The sequence below is a fragment of the Callithrix jacchus genome, chromosome X (assembly GCF_049354715.1).
Source record: "Callithrix jacchus isolate 240 chromosome X, calJac240_pri, whole genome shotgun sequence".
NCBI classification, from domain to species: Eukaryota; Metazoa; Chordata; class Mammalia; order Primates; family Cebidae; genus Callithrix; species Callithrix jacchus.
In genome coordinates, this window is record NC_133524.1 from 66,040,473 (window position 1) to 66,057,012 (window position 16,540).

At 55.9% G+C, this 16,540-nt stretch overlaps 1 protein-coding gene across 1 annotated transcript; it reads left to right on the forward strand.

Moving 5' to 3' along the window:
• The first annotated feature begins 920 nt into the window (after positions 1-920).
• On the forward strand, positions 921-14,014 carry EFNB1 (ephrin B1). Its single transcript, XM_035288284.3, has 5 exons — positions 921-1,804; positions 10,475-10,752; positions 11,569-11,661; positions 11,865-11,993; positions 12,107-14,014. The coding sequence occupies exons 1-5, from the start codon at positions 1,677-1,679 to the stop codon at positions 12,517-12,519; spliced, it is 1,041 nt and encodes a 346-aa protein (XP_035144175.3). The 5' UTR covers positions 921-1,676; the 3' UTR covers positions 12,520-14,014.
• Positions 14,015-16,540: the final 2,526 nt, after the last annotated feature.

Genomic DNA, 16,540 nt, shown 5'->3' on the forward strand with positions numbered 1-16,540 from the left:
GGAGACAAAGACCCAGATGGCGAAGCCGGGAGAGCATTCTCCGGGCCAGGATGCCCGCTTTTGCCTTTTTAAAAGGCCCGTGCCCTGTGCTTCTTCCTCTTTGGCCTCGAGGTGTCTTTCTTTATCGACGGGCTGTCTCTCCCCCCGTTTGCCTATCCCGGCACCTTGCCCGCGCCATCAGACAGGACAAGACTAAATCTGGGCTTTCGAGGTCCCACAAGGCTTCCCCGGAAACCTGAGATTCCGAAGGCCTGGTCCGTAGGGGCGATGAACACGCCTTCTCTCCTCACTCCACCCCACCCTGGCCCTCGCGCCGCTTCCAACCCCAATCCGGTACTGGACCCTCTCGAGTCTCCCCCTTCCACTGCTTTCACTTTTATGTTCCGGACTTTAGGTCCAAGTGCAATCAGACTGTGCATTTTCAGAGCGAGAGGAGGAAAGCCCACCAGAGCGTTACGTGGGACTGGACGGGGAGCAGACAGGCTGTCCTTGACACGGAGGTGGGCACAGAGCAGGACTTTAGGGATCCTGTGTGTAAAAAGAGAATGGAAGCACTTTCCTGCGGTACTTGAGACAGGGTCTGTCAGGCCCGGGTCAGTGGGCTGGGGTGTTGACCAGATACGTGGGGAGGAGAGCAGGCCGGCAGCTCTTGATAGTGCCAACTTCCCACGGGTTGAGCGCTCTGGGAACAAGACTGAGCGGTACCCAACCCTGACCGCACGAGCCGCACACTCAGATTGGTGCCATCAGGCGCGCGGCGTCCTTAAGAGCTTCCTGAAAGCCCGCCCCCTTCCTGCTCTGGGGGCGTGGTATGGGGCAAGGACCCCGCCACGGAGCTTGCTATTGGCTAAGAAAGCAGGGTTGGCCTTGCGTTCGCCTGAGCAAGGGAGTAGACAGCTCAGCGGCAGCGGAGGGAGTCTATGCGAGCTGGTCAGCAGTGGGAAGTGTGTGAGGCTCGCACCGGCGGCAGACCCTCGGGCTCGATCGCCCGGAAGCAAAGACTCGGCGACGCGAGGCTGCCGGGCTACCCGGCCGAGGCTTCGGAGGGGCAAACTAATGGGACTGGCTCGCTCGGCAGCATCTCCCCGCTCTTCTAACTGTACCGAGCAGGGCCCGCGCTAAAGTAGAAGCTGTCGGGGGGCGCGTAGCCCGGAGTCCCAGTGTGGCCCGGAGGAACGGAGCCCGTGCCAGGGCGACCCAATCGGGAGCCCGGGAAACGAGCTTGTGTTGTGGGGAGACCCCCACTTTTTCCCAGGGACAGCGATCCCGGGACGGTCGAGGCGTCGGGGCGGCCACCGAGACCTCTGCAAGAAGATCCCATCGGGGAGAGGGCGCGCAGCCCGGAACTGTCTCGCGGAGTCGAGCGGAATCGGGCGGGATCACCCGGGGGCGCAGAGCCCCCGTCGCGTCTAGTGCGGCAGCGGAGAGCCCAGGAGAACGAGCCCTCGGAGGCCGAAGCCCATGCCCGGGTTGGGGGCGGCTGCCCAGTGAGTCCTCCTGGCCGGCCGGGCGGAGAAGAGCCACACCGAAGCCGGCGGGAGGGGAGCACTTCAAGGCCGCCGGCTGCGGAGGATGGGCGCCTGAGCGGCTCCGAGCGCAGCGCGGCAGAGGAAGGCTAGGCGAGCTTTACTGAGGAAGCTTCCGGGGATCCCGAAGTGCAGCCTGCTCCCGGGAAGATGGCTCGGCCTGGGCAGCGTTGGCTCGGCAAGTGGCTTGTGGCGATGGTCGTGTGGGCGCTGTGCCGGCTCGCCACGCCACTGGCTAAGAACCTGGAACCGGTATCCTGGAGCTCCCTCAACCCCAAGTGAGTAACTTATCTGCTCTGGACCCCTGGGTGGGAGGCACTCATTCGAAGTGAGGCCGCACGCCTGCCCCGGAGTGCATTTGGGGAGGTCTTCAGAGGAGGAGCGGCGCCTCATTTTGTCTCCGGCTTTTTCGAGTATGTTTTCCTGAGGGCGGGCGGGCGGAGCAGGGTGCGGCGGGGTGGTGTAGGGGCACTTGGCTGGGTTGTGACCCCTGGGCTTCCCAGCCCTCGCCTCCACACGTCCTGGATCAAGTCGAGATGGTCGCATCAGGCGGAGCTGGGGAATCCGGGCGCCGGAGCGCGCACCGGAGTGCTGAGTGGAGGCAAGAACGCAGCTTCCTCAGGGGTCCCTGGGAACGTGGTGATTTTCTCTGAGAGCCGCTCCAGGAGCTTGACTCGGGCGAGAGATGAGGCCAGAACATGGGTTCCTCGTTTGCTTAGCTGTGGAGGGAACACAGAGCGGGACCCGGCGCTTGGGGCGAGTGGCAGCGCCAATATCCCCCTGAAGCGCCCAAGAGCCCCACTCATGCTTCTCCCATTTTCATTTCTCTTTCTTCCCTGTTTGCTTCCCAGGCTTTTTGCTTTGCAGTCTCTTCTTGCCCCCCGCCCCTCCTTTCTCCGTGCCCGGGCGGTAGAAAGGCGGGCGCTGCTCCCAGGCTCACAAAGGCAGCGGGTGGAGAGGGGCGGAGTGGGAGAGTGGTTGTTGGGGGGTGGGGGTTCGATCCAGCGCCCGTCGGGGGTCCAATGGAGCCGGCAGCCGAGCTTCATAGGCCCGCCAGGGTGGAGAGTGGCGGCCAAGCTGGCGAAGGAGGTGGGTGGGGAAGGAGCGATTCCTGCCCAGGCAGGTCCTCTTGACCCCCGAGTGTATCCCCCAGATTGGGGAGCTGTGCTTAGCTTTCCCCAAGGGGTTGGGGGGCACCTATATAAAGGAGATCCTTTCTTTTCTTTCTTCTCCTTCCCGTGCACAACTACCCCACCACCACTACACACACAACCCCTCCAAACAACACACACACCTTTCAGGGCGGTGGCTCAGTGGTTTCTGGGCTTTTAGTGGGAAGTCGCTGGGGCTGTTGTAGTGACCTCTGGACCTTCTTCTCTTTTGGCATCCAGGACTCGGGTTGGAACCCAGGGTCAAAATTCCTCTTCTTCTCAGTTTTCTGGAGGTCCCAGCAATGTGCGAACAACCCCACTTAGCAGGAAACTGGGGAGCTTTGACCTGCCCCCATCGGTGCTCACTGATTCCTGTATCTCAAATTTCTTCCTGTCCACTCTTGCTGGGTCCCCCTCCCCCACTAACTTCCCAGGCTCCTGCCTACCTGGGTCTCTTGGGTCCCAGGGGCGGTTGATCTCCCAGCCCTGGAGTGGGAGAAGGCAGCTTTAGTTTTCCTGTCCACAGATTAAGGGAGAGTCCTATTACTAGTTGGTGGGAGGGCTAAACCAGGGTCAGGGTAGTGGGCTCTGCCTGGGTACAACGCAAGGGATTGGCAAGACTTTCTCCCCTACCCAGAAGCAGAACTGGGTACAGCGCTTTCCTAACAGCAGGGGCCCAAAATGCTCTGGGAACCCTGGTTTGCTTGAGCCCATGGGGGGAATGTTGTGAAGTGCTCCAGTTCCCCCTGTAAGGGTGGAGGCTGGAAATGCTCTCTCTTGAGCCAGGAGAGTTGAAATCCGCCTGGGGTAGCCCATCATAGGGGCTCATGGGAGTGACCTAATTGCTCTCTCGGGTCTCTAACCAGAGATAGCATGCAGCTCCACAGCTGGAAAGGAGCCCTCCTGCAGAGTTGGGGGTGCTGGAAGAAACACGATCTGTCTGTGCTTCTTCCTTTTTGTGTTCTGAGCTTTTAGTGCTCTGGACTGGTTTACAGGTTTTGGGAGGTGGTGTCCTCTCTGACCCCACTCCCCATCCACCTCAAGCTGAGGGCAGGCATTGTGGGGTAGGGATGGGGGGTGGCTGAAGACTCTCCAGAACCTGTCCGAATTCCATTCTGTAATTGAGTAGATCTGGGAAGGGTCAGGGACTGATCCTGCTGCTAACCCTTCCATCCAGGCTCAGGGGTCTAGAATGCAACCACTGCCTGTGTGTGTTGGCTTGGGGGGGAGGGACAAGAGGACAGGAAGGGGGAACTGCCTTCAGCTCTCCTGGAGCTCTGGGGGCTGCCTCTGCCACCGCACCCAACCCTCAGGCTGCCAAAGCCTTTCAAATAAACAGTCCCTCTCTGTCTCCCTTCTTCTCTGCCTCCTGCCCGAGTTCTCCTCTCAGGCCCAAGTCAGTTCGCCCTCTCACACCCTCTGCAAGCAGCGCTAACCTCCCCTCTCCAGCTAGGCTTGTCTGCTCTGCCTCACTCTCACACTCCCTCTCACTCTTAGTCACTCTCTGCCTCTTTTTCTCAAGTCCTTTTGTTTCTCGCACATGCCCGTGCTCTTCCTTTCAGACTCATTTGCTCTCTTCCCTCCCCTCTTCCTCTACCAGCTTTTGGTCTCTCTTTTCAGCCCTGTGAGAAGCTGGCAACCCCCCTCCCAAAAAAGAAAATCTCCCAGTGCCCATAAACTCTGCTTAATTGCTTCCTCCTTGGGAAAAAATAAAAATAAAGAAGTGGTGGGGCTAGGGGTCTGCTTCCAGCTTCCAAGGTGCGTGCGGCCGAGCCCCAGTCATGACTGGGAGGGGAAGCTGGAAGGGCTGGCCCAAAACTCTCAGCCTCGTTCCCAAATTGGTGCTGGGGCCTTCTGGGGTGCTAGTCCCTGAGTGGCAGGAGCTTCTGCCTCCTTGGCCCCTCATGTCAGATTTGCCCCGTGAGCGTAAGGTGGGGGGATGGGTTTGGTCCTGCTTGAGTTTTTTTTAGGAACCTCTGTGTGTGCGCGCGCGCACGTGTGTGTGTGTGTGTGTGTGTGTGTGTTGTGAGGCTGTTATCTAAATGGTCCTAGGCGACCCCTCCTGCAGCCTCTTCCCCTGGGAGCTTGGGGCAGCCGGCAGGGCTCACACTCGAGTCCTCAGCCAAGTCCAGCTGCTGCAGTTCAGTCTCTCAGTCCCGTCCTGACCCCTTCCTGCCCCCCACTCAGGTTCCCCCACCTCCAGGGAGTGGTAATGTGCCTGAGATCACATTACAAACGTTCCCTGCAAGAGGGTGGGGGTGGGGGGGATTCAGCTTGGCATCCGGGACCCTTGACTCCAGCATGGGTGGGGGGCAGCTGCAGACCCTAACCCATGTTTGCCTGCTCCAAGCCAAAGTGCTGGCCCCAGCCCCACACAGCTGTTCCAGCTCACAGTCCTGGGGAGGCCAGCTCAGGGGGCTCTTTTCCCAGGTAGTTAGGGACCTGACCTCTTCTACTCTGTGGCTGATTGGTCACAGGTGGAGGCCTGAGCGTGATGGGAACCCAGCAGCTCCTAAAGTCCCCTGTTCCCCTGCCTCCCCACTCCCACATAGGGCAGCTGGGCAAGGGCAAGAAGGAGGCTGGGGTGGAGACTGAATCAAGAGTTCTCTTTCTTCCCTTGGGCTCTCTGTTGCCTCATCCACTCAGGTGAATGGGGATGGGTAGGCCCTGGTTACTATGGTGCATCACTGTTTTCTGAGGTTAGGGACTAAAAGAGAGAGAATGGGCCAGCCAGGAGGCTGCTAGTTGCCATGGGAACATCCGGTTTGGGGGAGTATCCACTCTGATTATTAGGGGAGCTGAGATATGGGGGTGCTCACCAGCCACATTCTGGGTTCCTTGCCCCACAGCCCATAGCAGCCCCTCTTGGGTGTGTTTCCTGGGCATTGTTTTGGGTCAGGGTGCTGGCAGCCAGGAATGTAAGCTCCTTCAGCTTTTTACTTCTAAATAATGCTGTGTTTGGCATGCTAACTAATAGGCAGGCGGCACCTTGCTACTTACAATGCATTCTCATATATGATCTCATCGGATGCTCCCAACAGTCTTGGGAAGTAGGTATTGGCCCCATTTTCCAGATAAGAAGGCATATGCCCAGACAAGGGAAGTGGCTTGTCTAAGGTCAGTCAATGACTTGCCTATGGGGGCGGAGCTGTGCTGTGTGCCATTCATTCCTGCTGCCTTGAAATGTAGGAGAGACAGGAATTCAAGGTGGGGTTTGGGAAGAGGCCTGGCTCCCTGCCCCTGAGTTCCCCTCTCACCTCGAAGGTGTGCAAGCATCTGTCCTTGTGACTCAGGTCCTGTCTGTGTGGGGTGAGCAGTGCTCCAACTTCCTCATTTGACTTTGCTAGGCCTACCTCCCAGGGCCTACTGCTTTGCTGACCTGAACTAAAGGCAGCCAACTCACTGCCTGGCACACTCCCTGCAGAGCCCTGAGTAGCACCTTTGGTTCCTCTCTGAGCCAAGAATCTCTCTTCTCAGGGACCCCACAGAAAGCAGACATCAACATCGGGGAAGTGGATGTTAAATTCCTAATGGACACTAGCTTTAGTCAGGTGGGGCAGATGGAAGGGCATAGTTCAGTGGAAGTGGGGAGGGTGACTTCCTCCAGGACTTTCCTAGCTTCCCTGCCTCCGACAGAGCTGTGTGTGCTAGGACCCAGCTGCTGTTCCTGCCCACCCACGCCTGGGCGGGCACTGCTGGAACATGCCAGGCCTGCTCCTGCCAGCCTTGGGGGCTGGGTGGAGCGGGGGGAATGAAAGAGGAGCCTTTAATTTAGGGGCTCCCCACCCTAGCTGGGATGAGAGCAGACTTGAGCTCTGGCTTGGGGTCTGTTCTCCATTGGTCTTGCCACCCTGTGGGGTGCAGGCACAGTGGTGATGGGGTCACTGAATTGAGGTTGAGGCTAGAGTCTTCTACCAGACTTGGACTTGCACGGCCTAGAACCAGGCTCCCCCTTTGGCCATTCTCTGGCCACAAGTTGCTAGAGCCTGAGAAAAGAGTGACAGGGAAAGAAGCATAGACCTGGTGGGATGTGGACAGCTTTCTGAACAAGACCTTCCTAGCTGCAAGCTCTTCTTGCCCCTGTAAATTGTATTCACATGGGTGGAGAAGAGCTTACCTGGAGAAAACAAGGAGGGGGCTATTGGTTAGTTGGTTTCTGGCCAGTCCAAGGCCTTGGAGGCTATTGTCCCCAGACCCTTCAGGCTTTTCATATCCCAGGATTCTTTGTAGCAGTCATGGCATGGCTTCTAAGCTTCTAAGCTAGGTAGAAAGGCTGAAGGTAGAACTTCGGCTAGGGTAGAGGGGAAGAGCTGGAATAGTTAGGCTGCCTCCCCCAAGTCCTTTAACTCCCTGGAGTGGCTCCCTGGGGTCCCAGGGCTATCAGAGGCTGGAGAGGGAAGGCCTCAGGGGTTACCATGGCGACCTGCTTCAGGCTTCCTGCTGGGCCATGTCAATCCCTTTATTTTTCAGAAAAGGGCTTTGTCTGGGGGTGGCCCCAGGCAGGAAAGCTTGGCTTGGTCATGGGGTGGGGGGAAGTAAGGTGGTGGGGGATAAAGAGTTTCACCTGGGGACATCTCTTCCTCCTCTTCCCTTACTCCTACTCCTAATCTGGTAAGAGGAAAGACCTGTAGGGTCCCCTTTTAAAGTATGACTAGTGTTATACCTAGCTTTGGGCTTCACTCACACTGACCACAAACCTATCCCTCGTGGCCCCTCACCACTCTCTTTGGCTTCTGACAGGCCAAGATGAGGTTTGCCCAATGGTAGGGCAGATGCTAAGAAGGTTACCAATATGGGAGGATCAGAGTCAGGGAAGGTGGGTCTCATCAGGCTCCACTCCCTTCTGTACTTTAGGGGAAGGTGAGTTTCCCTTTGCCAGCTGCTATGCAAATGAGCTAATGACTATTCATGAGGTCTGTTCACTGAGGTTGAAGAGACTCTGAGGGGTGTTGGGGGCAATAGTTCTCTCTTCTCCCCCCTCCTCCATCATGTAGACATCTGTTTCCTCAATGCCTCTGGCTTCAAGGTAGAACCCCAATTAGCTAGAAACCCTGTACCAATTCCAGGGCTCCGGAGTCTGGGTGGCAATGGGACACTGCACTTGGGGCAGACAGGACTCCCTGGTGAGTAAGCTGGAACCGAGTGGTTAGAAAGGTGAGCTGGCTTGTCTCCCATTCTGTGCCCTCTATGTAGCTGCATATGTGTGTGTGTGTGTGTGTGTGTGTGTGTGTGTTGTTGAGATGCAACTGTACAAGGATTCAGGCAATGTTTTAGGGTCTCTTAGACCCATAAGTTTACTGTCCTGGGCAAGTTTAGACCCCTCTCTTCAATGGGGACATTCATCTGATCATTTGTTCCCTCACATGAAGGGCCTGGACTCCTCGGTTCCTGCTGGTTCTAAGATGTGAGCAGTTGTCTAATCCTCCCATCTGGATGGAACTGTTGTGGACACTGGAAAGGGGAAAATGCCTGGAGAATTCTAGAGGCTTTGGGGAAAGTTGTTGGCATTGTATGGTGCATGGGACAGGGTGTTCTATCTGAAATGTTTCTCCAGGCTTCCATCCCCTGCCTACTTCCTTTCTGGGCCTTGTATAGTTAGGTACTAGTGGGGAAGCCATCTCATTCTGGCTTTTACCCTCCTGCACATCAAGATGGCAGCTCCCAACTTGGTGGAGCCTCACTCGACATGGAGGAAGGGCTGCCTTTCTTCATCCACTTCATCCATGTGGTTACTTCCCCTCTTCACCTACTTGGGTATCATTTCCCTCCCTCCGATGAGGACATAGGTTTGGATTGCAAAGGTATTTGCCCAGAGCTCCCAGTACACCCTTATTGCTTGTTGTCCCTTTGGTGTAATGGGCCCTCAGGAAATGGAACCACTCTCTTCCCAGATTATTGCAATAGCCTGCAAACTGGTGCTTGACACTGTCAGCTTCATTCTCTTTAAGCACTGCCTGCAGCCCTCCATTATTCTTTCTGCTCTGAGAGCCTGTCTCCAATGGGATGATACCCACCTTGCTTGCCGTGACCCATAAGGCCTTTCAGTCTGGCCCAGGTGGAATTTTATATCTCTTCTTCTGTTCCTCTCTCCTCACTCCCAAGCCAAGCTGGACCAATCACTGGCCTGGGCTTTGTGTTCCTAGCCACTGCTGTCTACTCTTGCTGTGTGTTGACTTCTTATTCCACACCCAAGACCTACTCTCATCCTGCCTTTCCTGTGGATCCATCTCTGACCGTCCTGGTCAGATGTGCTATCTGCTTCCTCTCCATGCCTCCAGCCCTTTCTGCTTGAACCATCATCCTCAGACATACCTACAGATAGCCTGGTGCTGTCTGTCTCTAGAGGGTGGGTTATTTAGTTTTATAACCCAAACTGGGCAGTAAAGTCCTTGATGATGGAGCCATATCTTCTCTTCCTGGTTCCGCTCCAAAATATGAGACTGAGCTCATAGGTACTTAGTGTTATTATCTAACCTCCTGCCTCTTGGGAGACTGCTTCTAAGAGGCAGTCAAACTCATTGAACACCTATTGTGTGCTACGTGTTCTCCATGTGCTGCCTTGTCTCCCCGCAGGTAGGGGCTCTTGCCACCCCCACTTTACAAGCGAGGAAACTGAAGCTCAGAGAGATCAGGTAGCTCATCTGAGGTCACAGAGTTAGTAAGGGCCTAGCTTTGGTATCTGATTCTAAAGTCTGTGTTCTTTTTCCTACATAGTTCTGCCTTGCTCTCAGCACCAGCCCATCCAGGCTCGGAAATGGCCAACAGAGTACCATTTTCTTTCTGTGTGCTTAGGCAAGGACAGAGTCCTATGGATAGGTAGTCCTGGGCAGCTGACTCTCCCTGCTGTCCCCCAATGCCTGGCCTTCTGGATTAGAACATGAACCTGGCTCAAAAGGCATTTGCCCATCTCCTCTCAGGAGCTAGATTAGGACCACCGTAAAAGTGAGGGGTTAGGATACAGATGTGTGGAATTACAGAGGCCCTGTCTTCTATGATCTGCTGTCTCCGGTTGAGCCCTTTCTCTTCTCCTCTGTTCTTTTTAGGAATGAGGTAAATCAAGTTTATGGATTCAGACTCTTGCATTTTGAAGGTGGGATGAATTGCCAGTAGGACAATGGGCAGTGGAAATGAGGAGAGCTGCACCTGGCCAGAGACAGTGGCCATCATCCCTTGGCTCCAGGCGATGCCTGTTTCGATCTTTCCATCATGCCCAAGATTAGTAAGGATGCGGGAGATGACATGGGTCCCAGACAGATTGAGCTCCCCCAGCCTTTGGCTGGGAGCTGTGGGGGTGGTGATTAAGACATGTGTGGGCTTGCTCTGTGTGTGTGTGTGTGTGTGTATGTGTCTGTGAGTGTGTGTGTGTGTGTGTGTGTGTGTGTGTATAGGGGAGGCGGTAGCAGTGGTCATGAAGGAATGTTTGTTGAGGGTGGGAGTATAAGGCTGCCACCTCCAGGTAGCATGGCTCTGACACCTTGGTACCCAGCCCATTAGCCATGTCAGCCCCCTACGGAAATGCCACATTAGGACAAAGGGCTCCCCCAGCCAGGCAGTGCTCCACCCTGCCGAGCAGTCAGAGCCTGGCAGCCTTTGCCTATGGGCCACCCCTTCCACACCCTGCTGGGAGTGTGGTTCTCTCTCCCCACTCCCAGCCTGAGGATGGAGGAAGGGCAGAAGGCCTGCTTTTGCCATCTCCACCCAGTAGGCCTGGCCCGGCTCTCCTCCACTTCCCTGGTTCTGGAATGGACTGGGGCCACCCCCAACCCTGAGGCTGACCATCTTCTTCCTTCTGGGCAGGTTCCTGAGTGGGAAGGGCTTGGTGATCTATCCCAAGATTGGAGACAAGCTGGACATCATCTGCCCCCGAGCAGAAGCAGGGAGGCCCTATGAGTACTACAAGCTGTACCTGGTGCGGCCTGAGCAGGCAGCTGCCTGTAGCACGGTGCTTGACCCCAACGTGTTGGTCACCTGCAATAGGCCAGAGCAGGAAATACGCTTTACCATCAAGTTCCAAGAGTTCAGCCCCAACTACATGGGCCTGGAGTTCAAGAAGCACCATGATTACTACATTACCTGTGAGTCCCTCCCATCCCATTCTCTGGCTCTCTCCCTGGGCTTAACTCTTTCCTCTCCTGTAGTAGTGGAAGCTTCTACGTTGTGCAGTGCTATTGCACATAGTTAAGGCCCTGTTGGATCTGTCTTCTTTGAAGACTGGCATGTTCTTCTCCTAGCTTGGCCTCGGAATTCTGGCCCCAACATTTCCCAAGTGGCCTGCTGCTAGCCCACGTTGGCTCCAGGGGTTGGGCAGCAGAGGCCTCCAATTCATGTTGCTTCTCTCTTATTTTCTTTGCCCACTGAAGTTCTAATCTTGGGAATGGCAGCATTTGCAGGTGCTTTGGGATCAGCCAGCTATTGAGCCTTTTTCTTCAAGGGAAACTGAGGCCCCAAAAGGTGAAGGGGCTTCTTGCCTTAGATCACACAGTGAGTTAGAGATAGGATCAGGACTCCAACCCAGTTCTCTTGATTCCTACTGCAGCATTCCTTTCAGTCTATGTAGAAGCCCCTACTATGATCCCAGTTCTAATTGCTTTGCCTCCGAACAAGTTCTCCCAGGGGGAAGGCAGACCTTACAGAGGGGCTATGGCCTGCTCGGATAGAGGAGCAGTGCTCCAGGGGTTGGGGGCTGGTCCTTGGCCTGGGCTGGACTAGGCCACTCTGTTCCTAGTGGGAGGGAAGAAAATGAACAGGTTCACTGGTAGTTGGGAGCTGCTTGTCTCTCCCGACTGCAGTTTCTATCCCCGTTGGCTGAGGCAGCACTGGAGTTTCTGGGTAATGCCAGTAGACCTTTCTCTCTTCCTGATTTCTCTGACTTCTCTGGCCTCTTCCTGCAGCAACATCCAATGGAAGCCTGGAGGGGCTGGAGAACCGGGAGGGGGGTGTGTGCCGTACACGCACCATGAAGATTATCATGAAGGTTGGGCAAGGTGAGTGCCTAATCTGAGGGGCCCCCCACCCCACCCTGTAAGGCCTTTGGAACAGATGTTCCTGGCTGGGTGCAGGTTTATTAGGAGTAGGGGAATGGGCATAGGGTTACAGTATCCAGGCAATTCTTGGCCCACCCTTGAAGACTGAGGGCAACTATGCTGGCCAGGTCCCTTCCTCTCACCTGTCCTCCCTCCACCCTCAGATCCCAATGCTGTGACTCCTGAGCAGCTGACTACCAGCCGGCCCAGCAAGGAGGCAGACAACACTGTCAAGACGGCCACACAGGCCCCTGGGGGTCGGGGCTCCCTGGGTGACTCTGATGGCAAGCATGGTAAGAGTATATGTGTTTCCCAGAGGTCAGGAGCCATTGCGCTGTTTCCCTGTTTCTGAAGAAATGCAAGCTGGGTCTGGCCTGAAATTCCTCCCTTCCCTTCCCTTCCTCAGAGACTGTGAATCAGGAAGAGAAGAGTGGCCCAGGTGCAAGTGGGGGCGGCAGCGGGGACCCTGATGGCTTCTTCAACTCCAAGGTGGCATTGTTCGCGGCCGTCGGTGCTGGTTGTGTCATCTTCCTGCTCATCATCATCTTCCTGACGGTCCTACTACTGAAGCTACGCAAGCGGCACCGCAAGCACACGCAGCAGCGGGCGGCTGCCCTCTCGCTCAGTACCCTGGCCAGTCCCAAGGGGGGCAGTGGCACAGCGGGCACTGAGCCCAGCGACATCATCATTCCCTTACGGACTACAGAGAACAACTACTGCCCCCACTATGAGAAGGTGAGTGGGGACTACGGGCACCCCGTCTACATCGTCCAGGAGATGCCACCCCAGAGCCCGGCAAACATCTACTACAAGGTCTGAGTGCCCAGTGTGGCCTCAGGCCCTCGAGGGACAGTCAGCCTGGACCGGACCTCTCCTTTTGCCCCACAGCCCCTCCCCTCGCCAGCTGTGCCCACCTTTGTATTTAGTTTTGTAGTTTCTTGGCTTTTATAATCCCCCTTTTTCCCTGCCCCCTGGGCTTCGGAGGGGGGTGCTTGTGCCCCTAATCCCCATGCTCTTGTGCCTTCCCCCTCTGGCCAGGCCTCTGGGCTCTGTGGGGGCACCCCTTCTTGGAGGGCAGGGCTGGATGCTGATGGACAGCAGGCGGGGAGACCGTTCCCTAGCCCTGCCCCTCCCTCGCCCCCCTTGCCCCCTTCCCAGGACTGCTTGTCCGCTATCATCACTGTTTTTAATGCTTTTGTGTTCATTTTTTAGCTGTCAACTCATTTTCATCTGTTTTTTGAAGAAAAATGGAAAAATGTAAAAGACAGCCCCTCCCCAGGCTTTGTGAGCCTGGCCTAAGTCAGTATAAGAGGGCCTGGGGCACGATATGGTCATCCAGGAAGCATAGGATGCCATTTCTTTTATAGACTCCTTGGTATTTCTGGCAGGGTAAGGGGCAGGCCAGGGCTGTTCCTGCCCATGAGGGAAGAGGAAAGTGCCACTGGGCAAGGTGTCCCACCCTCCCCTCTTGACCCTCCTTCTACGGAGCTTATCCTGGCAATGGGGTAGTCACTGCCACCCTTCCACCAAAAAAAAAAATCCCTTCCTTGTGGGATCCTTGGGCATCTCCTGCCTCCCTCACTCTCACGGTAATTAATGTCTTAATTGGCTGTTGCCTGGGGAACAGGAGAGCTGCTGCAGGCAGATGACCTCATGGGGGGTGGAGGGAGGTGAGGTGCTCAGGTGGCTATTTGCCCTGAAGAGCTGGGAGTTTTCCCCCCACCCCCCCCCCGCCCTGTTCTCTCCTTACCTTTGGCATCCTTTGGCCTGGTGGGGAAACAGAGGCCCAGGGTGGAGACCTAAGCGGGTATAAGGCCAGGTGGCCTGCTCCTTTTCTGGGTCCTAGCACAGGTGGGTAACCCCCCGCCCAACCCAGCTCCTGCTGCTCTCCCAGTCTTGGGCTGGGGCCTGGAAAGAGGAAGAGGCTGCCTGGGGCTGGGTCAGCCCGCCGTGCACTTTGACCCCAGTTCCTTGCCAGCACGGCTGCTAACAGACTGCCGCTTGAGTGTGCCTTGCAGGCACACCCAGAGCAGCCATGGAAGGAGCTGGGCCTCACACCATCCACCTCCACACTGCCTCCTGGCCGGCTGCCCACCCCGGTGCCAGGTGGGAGAGGGAGCAGAACAGCCAGCCCCTTCCAGGTGGCAGTCGGAGGGGTTTTTGTTTTTGTTTCTGTTGCCATTTGTGTAAATACTAGTCTTTTTGGAAAAAAATAATGTAAAGATGTTTTGTATAAACTCTGAATTATTTTCTTGTTGCTTTTTTCTTAGAAAAAAAATGAGAACTAAAAAAAAAAATTAACCACATGGAGAAATGGGTGTAAAATGGTGTCGTGATGTTGGGAAATGGAGTGTGAGAGTTGTGTGTGTTTGTGTGGTGGGGTGTGTGTGTGTCTGCTTTTCTGTGCCCAAACCACTGGTGACTGGGGCAGGTACGGGAAGAGGGTAGCTATCCTAGTGGAACAAGATGTTTTCATGCCCTATGCCTCTTTTGCCACTCTCCTCACCCCAGGTTTTTCTGCTCTCTTGTTTTGCTGTCATGGAGCCTGGGGCCATTTCCCCTGTTCATCCTGTCACCTCTGTGGCATAGGCCATGGGCATCTGCCCAGTCTGGCACAGGCTCAGCTAGAGAGGGTTGATGGAGGAGGGGATGTTCCCATGGGGACCTGGGTGTGTCCACAAGTACTGCCACCACCTAGCTGGGGCTAGATCTGGGACCTGCTGGCAGGTCCAGCCCCTGCTGGCAGGTCCAGCCCTGCCCTGCCTCAGGATGCCTGGAGGTGGATAGAAATAGCTTCCCAAGATCTGAGCTTCAGCTGCGGCCTACTGGGTATCGGGCCTGCTTCAGGCTGCCCAATTTACCTCTCAGCCAGAAAAATCTTGCTTCTGAGCTGGGCCACACCATAGCCACCACCATGGCATAGTTGGGGGCTTCTTGCCGGCAGTCCATATCCTCAAGCTAAAGCAGCCTTGAACACCCGATCTACCTCCCACAGGCTGATGAGTAACTTGCTCAAGTCAATGAGTATGGTGAGGGCCCTGAAGAGGGTTTGGCCTCCATCCCACAGTGGAGAGGCAGACTAGCAGGGCCTGGAGCAGCCTGATGGTATTGTGGGGGTGACTCCCTGTGGAGATGGCTAAGACGGATGTCAGGAGAAGAGCGCAAGTGAGATCTAGCAGCTAAAAATGGGGAAGAAGGCAACAGAGGAAAGAGGAAGAGAAGGAAGGAGAGAGAGAGTGATCTAGAGCAGGAAGCCTTAGAGAGCCAGCCAAGGAGTCACCGGGCTATGAGGGAAGTAGGGAGCTGGTGGAGAAGGAAGGGGGTGGAGAGCCACGGCCTGGCCTGTGGGCGGAGGGAAGGAAGGTTGGGCTAGTGCAGGGCTGGGCCTGGCTGGGGTGCTCCTGGAGCCAGCTGGGGCAGAGGCTGTTTATTTGGTTTCTCATTAACCAAAGGAAGTGCCTGTATCAGATGGGGCCTCTGCTGCTTGACTGCCTGCCCGGAGTGGGGCCCGACCTGGGCTGGGGGTCTCTCATCAGGGTTGGTTCAGGCCAGATTGGGGTAGAGCTTGACTCAGGTTGAGTGAGCCCTTCCCACACTTCTCCAACTGAGTGTCCTTCCGTAGTCCCCCACCCAGTCCAGGACACCAGCTGCCTTCAACTCTCCTGTTGGGGGATGGAGCCCTGGGACCCCCCTGTGAGCAGCTGTGGGAGTGTGAAATAAAATCCAAGGGGAATTTTTTACAAAGGAAAGTGGGGGGCAATCTGCTAGGTAGCCCAGAAAGTTTACAACTGGCTGTTCCCTTGCCCTAGCATGGATGCCATGGTGGGCACTGGTTTGAGCTCTGCATCCACACTGTTGACCACATGGTGTGCTTAATAGTTCCTTGTGTCCGTCACCTGGACAGCACCTACCATTTTGTCCAAATGCTTTTACACGCTTTGTTTCATTGAGTCTCATAAACTGCCTTTTGAGGGTGGTAGGTGGGGAATTACCTGACTTATATTTGAGAAGAGGAAACTGAGACCCTTTAAAGGGCTGTAACTTGCCCAAGGACACACATCAGGTGAACTGGAGCACTAGGATATAAGTGCAGGCCTTTTATTACACCACGAGCAAGTAAGAGGTGTTCCTTGAGAGCAAGGGATATGAATTCCTACTTGCCTCTGTCTGAGCAAGCATGCTTCCCTGGAGATTTTAAAAAACAGGAGCCCTCCCCACCTCCACTCCCCATTCCCTTCCCATCTGTCTTGGTCAGGGAGGGACCAAGCTCAGCTAGCTGGAGGCAGGAGGTGTGAGCCTCCAGTGGTAGGACCTCAGACCGCCCCACCGCCCCACCCTCAACTCTCCTTCCTGTTGCAGCTGGGCCTAAGTGCCTGGTGAGTCAGGGATAGAGGATGCTTCCCAGGTGAGGGTGGGGCTGCCTGGCTTCCTCCACAGGCTGAGCCCAGTTCACCAATAAAGCCAAACTGAGCAGGTACTGACCAGGCCTCAGTTTCCCTGAAAGGAAAGGCCTTGTGGAGCGTGAAGGCCAAAGCTCTTATGACCTTATTGCACTGGTTGATTTTAAGCTCCCAGGTGGCCTCCCTAAGGTACCAGTGACATGAATGGCCTGGCATCCTCTAGGCAGGGGCATGAAGCTGGGCCAAACAACCCATGGAAAGACCCAGGCACCACTGGGGCCATCCTAGGTTGGACTCTGCTGAGCAAGTGGCCCTCTGGCAACCTGACATCAATCACTCTCGGAAATCCCACCTACCTGCCTACCTGGCCTCCTGTCCTGCCTGAGCATGTCACAGTCCCACTGACACCCCAGCTGAGTCAGCCCCAGCCTGCCTGGGAC

Excerpts from the sequence above, each read along its gene's own strand:
- EFNB1 (XM_035288284.3), top strand. The coding sequence starts at position 1,677 with ATGGCTCGGCCTGGGCAGCGTTGGCTCGGCAAGTGGCTTGTGGCGATG. Across the intron at positions 10,753-11,568 it reads CCATGATTACTACATTACCT|CAACATCCAATGGAAGCCTG; the intron begins GTGAGTCCCTCC and ends CTCTTCCTGCAG. Across the intron at positions 11,994-12,106 it reads TGACTCTGATGGCAAGCATG|AGACTGTGAATCAGGAAGAG; the intron begins GTAAGAGTATAT and ends TCCCTTCCTCAG.